This window comes from Centruroides sculpturatus, unplaced genomic scaffold (assembly GCF_000671375.1).
Source record: "Centruroides sculpturatus isolate CEXI.00-Female unplaced genomic scaffold, Cexi_2.0 scaffold291, whole genome shotgun sequence".
Classification (NCBI taxonomy): Eukaryota; Metazoa; Arthropoda; class Arachnida; order Scorpiones; family Buthidae; genus Centruroides; species Centruroides sculpturatus.
In genome coordinates, this window is record NW_019384514.1 from 642,076 (window position 1) to 658,052 (window position 15,977).

Below are 15,977 nucleotides of genomic sequence, written 5' to 3' on the forward strand. Positions count from 1 at the left end.
TATTATTATTATTATTATTTTTTAAATTTGTAGTAAATAACCTAAATTAATGCAGTAAAAATCTTAATTTTACTTATTTAAAAATGAAGATTTCTCTGTAAATAGTTGATAAATTAAGTAAAATAAAATAAAATTCTCAACTTGATATAGTAAGCTAAATTCTAAATTAGGATTTTCTGACAAAGTTAAGATATATTTAGATGTTTTCAGTCATATTTAATCTTTCTTCGGCGGAGTTGTTATAGTAAATTAAGGATGATGAAAGTCACACAGTTGTCAAATGCCTCCTACTTTTTTATTATTATTATTTTTATTTTTTAATGCTTAACTTTGAACCTTTTACCGTGTACTTTCATCTGACAACAAAGCTATTTTCTATGGGATGCTTAAAATAAAATGTTATCACTCTTTTAAGAAGAATTATATCCTGAGAGATTTATTTGTAATTCCAAAAACAAAGATTTAACTTCAGAGAATAGGTACTAATTTTGGATATCTTCCAAAATTAATGTTTAATTTCATTTTTTAAATAAAATTGCGTATTTAGATTTATAATATTTTTCGATTTTGGATTTTTTAAGGCTTCCTTTATGCTAAAACATATAAGTTTTGTGCTTAAATTTAAAATTATTTTTAATTTTTGGCTTTTTTAAGGCTTAATGCAGGAAAATACAAATTCTGTGCTTAAATTTATAATTGTTTTCAGATATTTTTATTTTTTAAGCTTTATTTTTGCAGAAAAACAATTTATGTTTAGATTTATAAATTTCTTAGATTTTTTTACTTTTTTTCCGAATAAAAACCTAAATTGTGTACTTAAATTTATAATTTTAAAAGAATTTTTACTTTTCTAAAGCTTCGTTAATACAGAAAATCAACAATTGTGTGCTTAGATTTATAAATTATGAACAATTTTGTCTTTCTGAAGTTTCACTTATGCACAAAAAAATGAAAAGTTTCTCAAGTAGCATCTTATAATATAAAAACCAAAAAATTCTTGCTTAATTTAACAGAAAATTTCGTGTAATTTCTTAATTCGGAAGGCGAATATTACTGGAAGAAATACTCTTTCGCAATCACCCACTTAAGATTTATTAAGATGTAAGCACCCTGATGCTACAACAAAAATGACTTCCCGTTCTTGTATTCATTATCAAATTTCACTCATAGATTTATCATAAATTAATTCAAGAATGGTATAAATTAGTCAAAAAAACGTATTAAATAATACTAGCAATGGCAGCCCGGTTTGTACAGTGGATGCTGCTGTTACAATAAATATCCTAGCGATATCGTATAACGGCGTTATTAACGAGGCGAAACTGGGAGTATATCTAGAAATAGTGCTCTTTTGGAGTCAATAAACACCGTTTGTTCGAATTAATTCGAGTAGAAACAGTAGAAATAATGGAACCAATTAATAGGTAGATAAGTGTTTTAAAGCTCTAATTGCGTTACAGATGAGTTTAAAAGGCTCTTTAATTACGTTACAAACGCAATTAAAAGGCTCTTTAAATAAGAAATTACAACGGGGTTATGTTTTATAAACACTAATTAGAATTAAGTTTACTGTTTAAAAATAGTAAGTGTAATTGCAATTTATTTTTACGAATTAAATGAGAGTAAATTTAATTTTCTTGCTGTGATTTTTATTCCAAATTAAACAATTTATTTAATTTTTTAATATCATTTTTTTTACTTAGGAAAAAAACTTTAGAATTTTTAGAATTTATTTATTAAAAAAATAAATTAATTTAATAAGTTAAACAATTATAAATCTTCATCCCGAAAAGTACTCAACTTAAAAAGCTATCATGTCGGATAAAATGTTTGCAGGACAATCCACTGTTTATTTGGAAAATGCTGATAAACGGGTTATAGAGGTACTCAACAATATAGATTGCAATTTATCTATTATAACTCAGGATATGGGTGGGTTTTCTGAAGGTAAATGTAACAGGAGCATGATAACTTACTATATACTCCTAGATGTCGCTATATTGGTATACAGCCAACAGTGTCGCCTACACGACAGCATGTGAGTGACCTGTTGACTTGGCTCTAATTTTACGACAGCTACTTTCTCTAAAATAGAGTCCAACTCGGTATGAATAAGTTGTGCCAGAGGTTCAGTGCCGATAGATGTTCGCACGAGGATGGTTGGTAGGACGTTACTTCTTCTTACGACCCTCGTTACGCTTATCAATGCTAAGGTATACAATGTGGGTGTGTTAATGATGACGGACTCGTTCAGGTATAGATTCGATATCCAACATATTGGTCCAGCTATTGATATAGCCGCTGAGGAGTGTAAAAACGAGTTTGATGTCAACTTAAATTTGGTTCCTGGTTATTACAAGCACAGATGCTCTCAAACCGAATCTATAGGTAAAGCTACAGACATGGATAAGATGTATAATATAACTGCATTTATAGGTCCAGCTTGTAGTGATGATCTACAGATCGTTGGTCGATTCGCTTCGTATAGGAAGATACCAATTTTGACTGGATTAGGAGACATACTAAGCAAGAGAAATGAATTTAAGACACTTATTAGAGTATCCTACGAATTGGATGATAAAGCTAGAGCTATTTTAGAATTTCTAACCCACTTCAAATGGATGAAATTCGGATTGATTTATAGGAAAGGTGATGTTTACTACGATTCCCTAAAAACCCAGATAAAAGGCTTTGCAGAAAAGTATAAAATGAAAGTTACTTGCGAGGAAGCTTACGAAAGGACACAAAACAGAACAGTTTTGACAGATCTGAAAGGCTTGATGATAAAGATAAAGATTTGTTCTAGAGGTAAGGTGAATTTTAAAATGAATTATCTAACTTTTTGTGTATCAAACATCTCAGCATGGTGACGAACAGATGTTGTTTTCGTTCGTGTTTAACCTTGCATTTTTATCACGCACATTTTTTATGAAAGGGGATAAACTAATATACGTTTCTCTCATGCAAACTAGCAGTAAAAACTAGCAACTTATAACGATGTATTTCCTACTGACAATCATATTACATTACATTAAATAACTACACAACGAGTATACATTATAGATGTGACCTATTAAATATAAATTTCATTTCAAGTTTATTTTTATTATATTCTAGAATATAATACGTACCGTTTAAAGATGAATATATCGAATTTATTTTTTGCCATTTACCATTAAGCATATGAAACGTTATTATAGAATTCCCACTCATAGACTTGGCACCAATTTATGATGATAATAAGTGGGAGTTTAGGTTTGGGCGAGGTCATACGTGTGCAAATTAATTCTTTAAAAGAAATTCTAACCTTACCTTTTATGAATTTTGAAACTGTTATATTTTACATCTGTACTTTTTCAAGATTATTTAACAAGATTGTATTGTGAGCTTTAAAAAGCTTTCCAGACAAACTATAAATAACCATTCTCTTCTCATTCCTTTAGATTAATCGTATTTAGAATAAATGCATGTTCTCTTTCTTATATATATAAAAATAATGGAGCTTACTTAATAAATTTATACTTAGAAACAGCTGATTAATTAATTCTGCCTACAAATCTGTGATGTGCCAAATAAATAGCTAAAAATTCGAATTAAAAGCGAATATGGCACAGAAAATAATTATCTTAAAAAATCTAAATTTTCTTAAATTTCTTCTATAAATAATCTAAAGTATTATAAAAATCTATAAGAAAAATTAAATTTTTTATTCACTCCAGCGTAAAAACATCATTTTAAATACAACATTTAACTTAAATAATTAATTATTTTTACTGTTAAATAAGTGACTTATTTATTTTTTTAATTTAAATTAATTTTTTAATTCTCTTAGTTTATTTTTATTATACAAGTCGACTTTGAATAAGCCTTTAATTATCCAGCTCATAATAAAGGCAAGGCAGAGTTGATTTTTTATTGAATGACTTAGGTCAAGGTTCTTGAAGTGTTGTTATTTTTTATTTTGACCTCTTAATGATTTAAAATATATTACATTCTCAATAGTTTTTATGACTCTTGTAGTTAAACTTCTTACTGCTGACCCCAGTTTTATAGTGTGTTTATATTCAGTAGACTATACACCTCCTTAGATACGAAGAGAAAAATAATTTTTTATTAAATATTTGTGCAATTTTTCTTCTTAATTTGATTGTTTATTCGTAGATAAATTCGTAGGAAAAACGATAAAATAGTCGATAACATTATAGAAATTCTACATCATAAATAATTTATGATTTATATAGAATTAACGATAAAAATCACGAATTGAATTCTTTGTAAATATCATGAATCAGGTGGAGTTCTTTAACTGGTGATAATTAATCACTCTGTTGGTAGTATTGATGCCAAAATCACTGCTGGAAGACCTTCTTTTCTAAGAGTGTACTTGGCATTAAAGTATATATCCTTGGAAAGTAAGTTTACTCTATCAACATACTTGAAATTTGACAATTTGATTTCATCTAAACATCGAAAAAACAGAAATAAACTAGAAAATAATCGACGAAATTAAATGATTTTATATAAATTCTCTAGAATTATTATAGAGTAGCATTTATATCTTACTTTAAAAAAGTTTTGCTTAAAAAAATACTTTAAAAATATTATGTTTACTATGCAAGCAGTATTCAATTTTGTTCACGCTGAAGTTGACTTTTTAAAAAGATAAAATTAAGTTTTGGATATAGAAACTAATAAAGTAACTTTATCCTTTAACGTTAAGTCAAATAAAACTGTTGGTTATAAGAGAAGTTTATATATAAATACAGTATATACTTTTACAGTGATGTTGGCTCCTTACACAATCTATTTGCTAAAAGGGGAAGTCTAACTACAAGGATTTGATATTAAATTTTAAATTCTTTCCTTAGTACCTGATATATGTCAAAGGGTAGACCTATATAAAAGCCAGTGTGTGGTCTTAAGTATAATTTTATGAAACAAATTAATTATTTTTTAATTAAGTTAACTAAAATATTTTATGAATAACGTATTAAATGACTTGAAAGATAGGAATTTGTCAGAAGATTAAGAAGTTGAATGCTCTGTTTGATTGTTATGAACCACACCCTTTGGGTGTGAATACATTTCCATGTCTCGAGGGAAATCTTCGAATGGAACTGTACTTATTGTCTGTTAAAATATCTACATAAACAAAGTAACAAGCTTATTTAATATATCAGCATTTACACAAAATAATTACCCGAAAAATTAGAAGTGGTTTGATGTAATTGATAAAGTTTGACAGGATAAGTATTGCTTAGTTTATACATAGCTTCGTGACCTTCGAAGCTATCTATAAACGTGTCTGTGGTTGACAAGATACAATCTGTTCTCTTCTTCGTATTCTACAACACAATATGGTGTTAAAGAAGCTTAAACGAATGAAAAAAAATTAATTATAACTTTACTTTAAACTTCTGCATACTTGCGATTATAGTTGTAAATATTTAAGCTTCTGAAGACACGTGAATGTGCAGTTATAAAGTCTATAAAATTGTATACAAAACTCTAAGGTATATACAAAAATAAAATCTTAATGTTATTTGAATAGAAGCTAATTATAATATCGATTTTTTGAGTTCTTTAGAAACATATGTCAACTCTCAAAAACTCCTTTGTTATGCTTAAAAGTGCGTTTATAAATATATTATTAACTAAATTCAAAACTTTATGAAGCTTACTTTATGTTAATTAAGACAAAATTTAAATTTATTTTTATATTTCTTTATAGTGGTAGTAATCTTAGGGGGTGATAGAGAAGTTAGACAGATGTTACTTATTGCTCAAGAATTAGGAATGACTGAAAGTGGTGAATATGCATTTATCTGCCCTGAATTGATCCAGAGTGAAGCTTATGGAAATGTTTCCTGGGCTGGAGGAAATGGTATGTGTAATTACATAAATTTTATATAGTTTAATTTATTTATCCTGCTTTCGTGACTGTAAACTTCCGTATCCATGGAACTCTCTGTTTACGTTTAGATATTGATTGAATTTGTATTATAAACATGACTTGAAAGTCATTCTATAACCTTAAAATAATCATTTGTTTTTTTATTTCTACATTATATAAAACATTGAATTACGTTGATGTAACTCTAAACAAGAGTGTCGACATGAATTGGCTAGAAGGAGAATTCTCTCCTTTTCTTTACTTTTCTACATGCCTTTATTATGTCTCTATAATGCCTTTGTTGTATAAAATTATATAATAAAGGCATTTTATAAGAGTAAATTTATTTTAACAGTTAATACACTGAGTAATATATCGATGGAAAAGATCATGTAATTCTCGACAAAGCCCTGTATTACCTAGGAGACTGATTTTAGGGTTTTGGAGCTTACTCTTATTTCTATGCATGTTTATTTATTCTCGTATACATGAAGATAATATAAATAAAAGCAAATATACTTAAGGGACATGATTCGAATAACCCAATTGGTTGATTAGTTGATATTAATCATGCTTTGCCCAAGATTTGTGAGCGCTCATAGATCTGAATTATATTATTAATTTAATTTTATAATTAAAGCATTTTCTTTATTTTTGTAGAAGATTATCAAACAAAATTAAAAATTAAGAAAGCATACGAAGCATTGATGATAGTTAGCTTGAATCAACCACTTTCTCAACAATATTCAGATTTTTCGAATGAAGTTAAACGAAGAGCTTTAGAATATTATAATTATACTTATGATGAGAAAGACGTAAGGAAACTTAATCTTATTCATCACTTATTCCTTTCGTATTATCTAATTTACTATTATTATTATTCAGGTAAATTACTTCACGTCCAGCTTTCACGATGCTGTCTGGTTATTATGTCAAGCAATTAATCGAAGTGAAAGTCATAGAAACGATTCGCAAGCATTAGTCCCTGAAACATTAATCTCCATAATAAAAAAGCTTGCTAAAGGTTTGATTTAAGAGTAATTATATCATAAAAAATCATTTTTATGCTTAATAACTTAATTTTAATTCAGGTATACACGGTATGTCAGGAAACATTACAATTAATGATGAAGGGGATCGTATAGCTGATTACGCTTTATTAGATCAAACTAACACCAAAACTGGTGATTTTAAGGTAATTTGTGTGATAAATCTTGTATTTTAGAGAAGTAAGTGGGTTTAAAATGTGTTTGAATCAATTATTTTACAGGTTGTTTTACAATTTTATGGTTCTACTAAGGAATATTATGAAGAAGCTCAGATACATTGGCCAGGAGGGAAACCACCTATTGATAGACCAGAATGTGGTTTCGATGGAAAAGATCCAAAATGTTTAGTCAAAAGTAAATTTTTAGAATAGTTTTTGACCTCTTAACTTTCCTAAAAGGTTTAATAATGTCTACTTGAACAGAATTTTCTTATTCGGAAATCATTATGGCAGCCGTTGTGGTTTTTCTTGTGATTTTCATTATCGTTGGAATAATTATTTACAGGTGAGGTAGAATTTTCTACATGGAAATGTATCCAAATAAACTTTTCTAAAATGAATTTATAATTTCTAGGAAATTAAAACTTGAAGCGGCTCTAGCTAATATGTCGTGGAGAATACGATGGGAAGAACTTACATTTACAAAAAATTGTCGAAGTAGTTGGATGATGAGTCGATTATCTTTAACGAGTGCTGTAAGTAAATTAACATGGCTAATTAAGTTTAAGCTGTCTATAAAACTATATAAATACTTACTAAAGAAAATTAACAGTTAAGTAAGTTAAGAGGAGGCCCTAGGAAGTAGGGAAGGAGAAGGAGGGAATAGTTAAGAGAAAGCCCCAGGAACAAGGGGGAGGAGGAAGAGGAAGGAATAGTTAAGCGGAAGTCCCTAACTACTTTCCTTATTTATATGCTAACATTCCTTATAAATTACAGTTTTAATATCTTTTCATCTTTATTATATTAATAAAAATTTAATGATTTTTTTAGATTCATTTATTCAATATCTTACTACATTTATAATTAATTTGCTTCAATTATAAATTTTTATGCGTATTTAATTATTTCCCTGTGTGTTGCAATGAAGATAATTATTAATTTCCGCCTTTCTTTAGTTAAATGCAATTACTATATCATTGAATTCAAAATTTACATAAAATTTACATTTAAACGTTTACATTATTATTATTATTTAATTCTGTGACCTAATTTTACTGTATCATTTATTTCCTTTTTATTTTATTTTCTTTTTTATTATTTTTATGATTATTTATTTTATTTTATTTCATATAGATGTCTTCAAAGATGGAGAGAGGGTGGGTTTGCTGGGTGCCCAAAGTTAATGATGTATGTATGAAAATTTCTTACACCCGTTTGCAATTAATCAATGCTAAACGACTTGGGTCCTTGTACTACTTTCAATTTGATTATTAATATGGAAATTTCATACTTACTTAAACATAAATCAATCAACGAAATTCAATAACACTAATCTATAGATATACATTAACAATTGTTTCATATAGATCTTAATATAATTTCAAAAAAAAATGCATGCTAGTAGCATGTAGTAGGCCCAATTTTATTAATTTATGAGACTACATAATTAAAATTTGTAATTTTTGGCATAGGAAACCTAAGCTTTTATTTAGGGCCTCGGATATATGCTTTTGTTTGGTTTTGGTCTAGTACTCAAAATTCAACACTAAACCTTGTACAATATCGTATAAGACAGGTCATACATTATATAAACTTATATAAGGGGGGCATAGCAAGTTTCAAGCTGTTCCAGGGCCTTTCAGGACCTGAAATCGATACAGATATCTGAAATCGAAACTCTAGCGATTTCGGGTCGCGAGAGGCCCTAGAGCAGCTAACAAATGTTCTCTTGAAACCTTTTAAAACTAATAATAATATTCTATAAAAATATATGAGAAAGTATTTATGTAAATCGGTCTTTTTTTATGTGTAGACTATAAATTTTTTCTTTTTCATAATCTGAAAAACACGAGAGACGATTTCGTTACCAATAACCTAACTGTTTGTTGTATAAAATTTATTATGACAGTTCTCTCAAATTGCTTCTCTCAATGGATTTGACTGCAATAGAGGTACCATTATTTTAGATTAGCTCGAATGGTAGGATATAAATTATTTTTATTAAACGCTTAATTATTAAAACAGTTTTAAATTCCTTAGTTAGATGCGTAACTCATCCTATCACTTTCAATATTTGTCATTATGGGTATAATTCGGGCAATGTATTATTAAAATTAAGCAGAAAAAATATAATATTTAAAGCTTATTATCACGAATTTTTTTAATTGCATTGTCTATTCTCCATATAATATAAAGCTATTAATATTTGACTAACAAGTAAATATAATGCATAATATAGGCTTACAGGGTGGTCCAAAAGTCAATTAACCGTTGTAACGACTTAATTCCTTCCTTATTCAAATACGTTTTTACTTTGAAAATTTACAAAAATTGTTTAGTGTCTAGTTTAACAAATACAATCTACGATTCATGTGTACTGTCTCTGACATGTAACTACTATGTACAGTACCTTAAACACACATTACAAAACACGGTTAACTGACTTTTAGGCCACCCTGTACAATATAAGTGATCTTTATACGAACTAAATTTGTATGTGAGTGAAGAAATAAAAGATGTTCCACATCTTGCTGAATAAAACTATAGTTTCGGATAAAGAAATAAGCAAAACTGCATTATTGCATTGAATTTAAGCTGCATTTTCTAATTTTACCGTCGGAAATTTTATCATTTAAAAACAAGAAAGTTACCTGAGAAACGTTTCTAAGTTTTAAATAACTTCTTTGATTTCAATCTTCCTTTACAAATAAAAGAAAATCGAATGAGTGTGAATTGCAGGAAATTATTAAACAAATATTTACTGCAAATTTTTAGAAAATTGATTATAAGAACAAACAAGTTTGCTTTAATGAATGAATATGACATTTGCTTACTCTAAAAATACATTCCTCTTGAAATCATAAAAGAAATATTATCAAAACTTATGTTATTTTTTTATTTTTTATTTTCTTTCTATGGACACTAAAAAAAGGCCTTTTTTCAATATCCATCGTGAGGGCAGCCAGTTAGTGAATTACTGGACCCTACAGGGGCGTCGAGAGACGTCGCCGGCGGACCCCAGGAGAAAAATTTACATGGGCCCAATGTACCTAAATATAATATTTGTTTAAAGTTATAAGGTTGGGGCATGATGTCTGTGGGCTCTTGTGAATTCCGGGTCCGGGAATTTTACTCAATTGCGCGTTATCCTGTGGGAGTCCCCACCAANCACTAAAAAAAGGTCTTTTTTCAATATCCATCGCGAGGGCAGCCAGTTAGTGAATTACTGGACCCTACAGGGGCGTCGAGAGACGTCGCCGGCGGGCCCCGGGAGAAAAATTTACATGGGCCCCATGTACCTAAATATAATATTTGTTTAAAGTTATAAGGTTGGGGCATGATGTCTGTGGGCCCTTGTGAATTCCGGGTCCGGAAATTTTACCCAATTGCGCGTTATCCTGTGAGAGTCCCCACCAACAGGAGCTCCAAACCAATCTTTTATAAGAAAATACTTCTCTCAAAAAATTCCCTTAAAGAAAAATGTCTGAAGTCAACACTGTACATGGGGCCTCTTATTCAAATTTGCTTGGACCCCAGAAAGCTATAAACCACCTCTCGTCGGCCCTTCCAACGTACTGTAAAGTAATCGGGACAGACATCCCAGTAAAATTTCTGGGAATTGCCCACTTGGATTCGATCTCGGATCTCTGGCGTTTATTGCGTTAATTACGTTATGAAGTTAATTAACTTAAAAATTATATTTATTTATTATAATGAAACTAATTTTAATAACTTGAAATATATTACTAACTCGTATAGTACAACTATAGAATAGTAGTGTAATTAGAATGATATTGGGGAGCCGAATTAGAACGTGAAAACTTATATTCATCTCTGAACCATTGTGAATGGGACGTTACGCTGAGGATGAAGATTAAACTCAGATATTTATTGTATACATAAACAGTATACGTATATAATTGCGCTTTTACTTCAAATCTTTTTTCTAAATTTATTTATTTACAAAAGTAAGAGGCCTACCTCTTGGGGCCTTTCTGGTTACGTCACTGCGTCACTGCTCTAGATAACAATAAAGTAAAACGATTAAAATTAATCGATTCTGATTGTTGTACGAAAATCATTTTCGCTAATTGAGTGAGCCGCGAATTAGGGGCGGCCGTACGGTACATTAGGGTACTCAGGACACGCCTATGTTGCACTTTTCCTAATCCCCAAGGGGCCTCAAATTCCATTGTCAACGACAATAAAAAAATTCATGACTTATGCTCAGTGTATAGCCTATTCTGTAAAAGTAAAAGTAACTAATTGACGATCTTTGTCCATTGTCCCATGCAGCATCGTCGTATGTTGACCAAAAAAAAGGAACATTTCTTGTTTTCAAGGAATATTTTTGGTCAGCATACGACGATACTGCATGCTGCGTTAATGCTCAGTGTTAATTACATAATAATCAAACTCTCTTAAGAAAATCCTTAAGAAAAGCCCCACTATTCTAGATATTAGATATTTTCTTCAACAATTCAGTTTATGAAACACATTATTACGAAATATAATTATAATAAAATACTTTAAACATGGTCACATTCTTCGTAACGTAGCAGTTGTAATGTTACGACTTATAGATTTGTCTTTATAGAATTTTCTCATTATTAAATTAAATTGTCATTTTATAAGTAGTCCATGTTTATTTTTATAGTGTTTTCATTAGTAAGTTACTATTCATATGAATGAATAGTCGAGTGACATGCGATACTTTTGATGCCGGCATATTAATTTAATTAACAGCAATTAAAGAAAAACGTATATACTTTTTTTAGTTTCTAAGGCAATTTCCAAGTGTATAAGTAACAGTGATTAGCTTACATAATGCTTTTGAAAAGGTAATTAAGCTACTGTTGGTACTACGTGCTAAACTCTGTTGTTAGTTTTCTATATTTTGTAATACAGTCGAACCTTCAATAACGACCAACTGCAAATAGTGGTCAATTTTTATGTTCTCGTAGTGTCCGTTGTTTACAGTTTTACTGTATGCGCGTAACAAAGGATAACTTACTATTTTCAAAAGAAGTTCTACCTTGCATACGAAAGTTTCGGGATTTAAATCACCCCAATTTGGAAGCGGCCACATATAATAGGGGTGATCAGCACGGGATGCTTCTCTGGATCCGATTAAAATCCAAACAAATCAATACCCTGACGTTCAAAATACTGTCAAATAGAAATTTGACACGCTATAAAATCAATGGTGATCAAATGTGTGCAAACAAATATCTGTTTGTGTAATGTGTACAGCACTGACGAGAAGAGGGAGGAAGATGTTGCTGTGGCAACGGGGATGGAACTATTATAGGGGACCCGAGAGTCCTTTTTTTTAAATAAATTTGTTTTTTTTTCAAGAACGCATCATTGTAATGTTTGGAGGAGGAAATATGGAAAATCTTCCCAAATAAAATGATTTGAGGGTCTGTTTAGATCGTTGGAATGGAGCAGAAGGGCTCGGAGGTTTTATCTAGCTCTTGTCTCTCCATGGAACTGAATAAGCCGGTGTCGAAACATCGTCAAAAGAATTTTCGTTAATTAATGTTGTTTTGTTGGATTTTCTATTGAAATTATAATAATTTCGAATTACAGTCTTTTGTATTTTTGTAGTAAATCTGCTTCTCTGGCTATATTCGTCTCGTGGAATGTGTAATTTCATTGGCTAGTGTTAATAGTTGATTACGTTTGTTAGGATGGCTGTTACGCGCTGGAGAATCCCTCCCGGGAGGTCTTCTAAGGGTAACTGGTCCCTTAAAAAGCCAGTTACCCTTAAACGATTATTCAGGTGTTAAACGTGGAGAAAACCCAGAAACCTCCACGTGCCAGCCCTTCCGAGCGAGGCGCGAACCCACGACCGAACTCCCAGTGTTCAGAGAATGGAACCGCTTGGCCACTGGTGGGCCACGTTTTTTGTAACTTTCATTGTTGTGGTTTGGCTTTATTTATATACGGCAACTTGCCTTGAAGGACATTATTAATTTTTCCCAAGACCTTTCTGTTATGTAAATTTCCTTTCATCAAAATCTTTTCTATGCTTAAACTCTAAACTTCAAATCTTTAAACTTCTCTTACAAAAATTATCAAAATAAAAAAACCTTGTAAACAATATTAGATATATTTTTCAAATTGGTTATTAAATATTTCCTGCAACGTTCTTCCTTCTAAACAAAATTTTTTGTAAGTGTTTAAGTTAATGCATAACTTACAGAACTGTAACTTGATATAGAACAATGCAGTGAAGTAATTGTGTTCGCATGAAATCTAATACTAATGACTTAATTAATGTTTTCAATAACATCAAATTAATTGAGATGTGCAAAAAAATAAGTTTAAGGATTAGAGTAAGAAAAATTTAAAACAAATAAATAGAAAGTCGTTGACTAATACTGCCTTAAAGACGTGTTGAAAGATTAAAAATTAATACAGTAAATAAATTAATTAAATAGAAAAGAGAATGAATTTAGAACAGAGAAAAAAATTGGCTACAGAAATGATCGATAACGTAATTATTTATTGCTTTAAAGGCATTTCCCTAAAATTCTTTCCCAAAGAGAATGAATGTGTCAAAACAAGATTTGTTGCTATTTAGAAAGCGTAGAAAATTATATTACTAAGAGAAAATTGTGGCATGTCTTTAATAAATTGATTAGCGACAAGCCTACAGTTAAAAATTAAGAAAGTATAAGATTAATTGAGGTAGAAAAAGTGTTTAACATAAATAATCACTGAGTTTTCTACACTTTACAAGTGATATTTCATACTACCATCAATTTATATTTTAGTGATAAGTTTAATATTTTCTGTAAAAATAAATTTTCTCATAAAATGATGCTGGTGAGAATATTCGTAAGAAAATTCGAAAATATTCACATGAAATATATTTTTCTTCTTTTTTAAAATGTATTGATGAATAATATTTGTGTGTTTCTGTGAACGTGTCCCTGTGTATGTCTCACTCTCTCTCTGCGTGTTTGTGTGTTTATATTATTATTATATTATTAATTTTCTTTTATTTACAGAATACTTATCTAGAAACTTATGGACAAGCATGTGAACTTCCACAACAATATGTTTTGACTGCTGTTTATAAAGTAAGAAAATTCAATTGTTCGTTTATTGAAATGTTTTTAATAAACATATTGTAATTACTAATAATAATTGTATAGTAATTTAAGTATCTCGTGTTTAGTAGTTTTATCAGCATTTTGTGTAGAAACTTTTTAGTTTAATTTATTTATTATTATTTCTTATCAAACTCAATATTCTGGAAGAAAATTTTAATCAATTTAAATAAGTATATATTTTTTAATTTTTAAATAAAAGAAGTCTTTATTAAAGTAAAGATCATATTGTATATTTTCACATAATTTTCGGAGCGAACACCAAAAATACACTAAGGTAGTCTTGAGCTTTCTTTGAAGCAGTGGTAGTGAGGTAAGAACCCGCCAGCAACGACTAGAGTAGTTGGTGGACAGTTCTTACCTCACTCAGCCACTAATTTTGAAATTATTAAAATAATTTTAAAGTAATATCCCACCAACCCGGTCACGTAAAGTTTTCGGGAGTTTCTTTACGTGTCTATCATATAAATAGGGCTCAATTTCGTGTAGAAAGTCGTCCCGGGAGGCAAAATCGATCTTTATTTCATCCTTTTATTTCCTCTAATGCTTGCCTTGATCTAGAAGTTAAATTAATTTTGTTTCTAATATTTATTGATAAATCTTATTACTTTAAAATTGATAAATATAAGTAAAATGAAAATTAAGAGTAATAGTTTAGCCTAATAATGAACATGAGAAATAAAAATTAGCTTTATTTAATTGTAAGTTGCTAAGAGGTTATTCACTTTAATTTTATTAATATATCTCATACTTTAATATTTTACTATAATACTGTATATGATAGAAGAGAAACATTTATCGTTATATCAATGATGTAATTTCTTGGCAGAAAGAGGGAGTTATTTGAAAGAAGGCGTTATACATTCTTTGTCAAAATGAGTAGGCCTTTAATTTAAACAGTTTTGCTATATATAGTTAAAAGTGAAATATGCTATAGGCGTATTACGAAAATTATAGGGTTTTATAGCAAATAAGTCAATGATTTTACATGAATTTTACTAGACGATAAATTGTATTGATAATTATTTATTTGTTTCCTTTGATTTGATGAGACTACCTCTATTAACCTCTACGCTAAAAAATCCAGCAACGAAGCGCTCATCTTTCCCGGAAACATTTAAAACTGCGTGTGAAACCACCTGTTATATTTTATTAAAAATCTTTTTATATTTTTAACTATTATAAAATGGCAAAAAGCTTAATTTTGAGGGTATGGGTGGCTTTGTAAAAAATTGTAAAAAATTGTAAATGCTAACAACGAGTAAAATCGTCATTAACTCTGACTCTATTGGAGATACACACGACCCCGTTTATCGACCCTCCTCGACCTTTAACCACCAAAATTTAATAGCATCAATTTTCCGTACACACAAACCTCTCTACAAAATTTCAGATATTTTCGACAGAAAGCACAGGAGTTATTAAACTTCAAACAGGGTGAACAAAATCGTGTCCCATATACTGACATCAATACATACAGAAAAATACTCGAAATTTTTTGCATTTCTCTTTGTTTCAAGGTGTCCTGAGTTCAATAATGTAAGAATCTTGGTGGGTCATTTTTCGATCGATCACCATACTTTCCCTCTGTTATATATAACAGACCGGGAAAGTAATATTTGGAATTAAACCTATATTGTATTATTATTATTGAATACAGTCGACCCCCTATAACACTGTTGATTATTCCGTTTTATACGAATTCCATGTTGTACGAGTCACTTAGATTTTAAAAATACGTGTGCCGGGCTGTGAA

General features: G+C 29.7%; 1 protein-coding gene across 3 annotated transcripts in view; it reads left to right on the forward strand.

The window, feature by feature from the left end:
* LOC111622525 (atrial natriuretic peptide receptor 1-like) overlaps positions 1 to 15,977 on the forward strand; it is a 39,695-nt gene that overhangs the window by 3,513 nt on the left and 20,205 nt on the right. The window contains exons 1-10 of one of the 3 annotated variants that reach the window (XM_023364925.1): positions 1,809 to 2,808; positions 5,732 to 5,884; positions 6,554 to 6,708; positions 6,779 to 6,917; positions 6,985 to 7,088; positions 7,164 to 7,296; positions 7,365 to 7,446; positions 7,516 to 7,636; positions 8,235 to 8,288; positions 14,120 to 14,191. In XM_023364925.1, coding sequence (XP_023220693.1) covers positions 2,157 to 2,808; positions 5,732 to 5,884; positions 6,554 to 6,708; positions 6,779 to 6,917; positions 6,985 to 7,088; positions 7,164 to 7,296; positions 7,365 to 7,446; positions 7,516 to 7,636; positions 8,235 to 8,288; positions 14,120 to 14,191 — 1,665 coding nt within the window. In that variant the 5' untranslated portion in view covers positions 1,809 to 2,156. Of the gene's footprint in view, positions 1 to 1,808; positions 2,809 to 5,731; positions 5,885 to 6,553; positions 6,709 to 6,778; positions 6,918 to 6,984; positions 7,089 to 7,163; positions 7,297 to 7,364; positions 7,447 to 7,515; positions 7,637 to 8,234; positions 8,289 to 14,119; positions 14,192 to 15,977 lie in introns of those variants that run through there. The other 2 variants (XM_023364927.1, XM_023364926.1) reach the window with 2 other exon arrangements.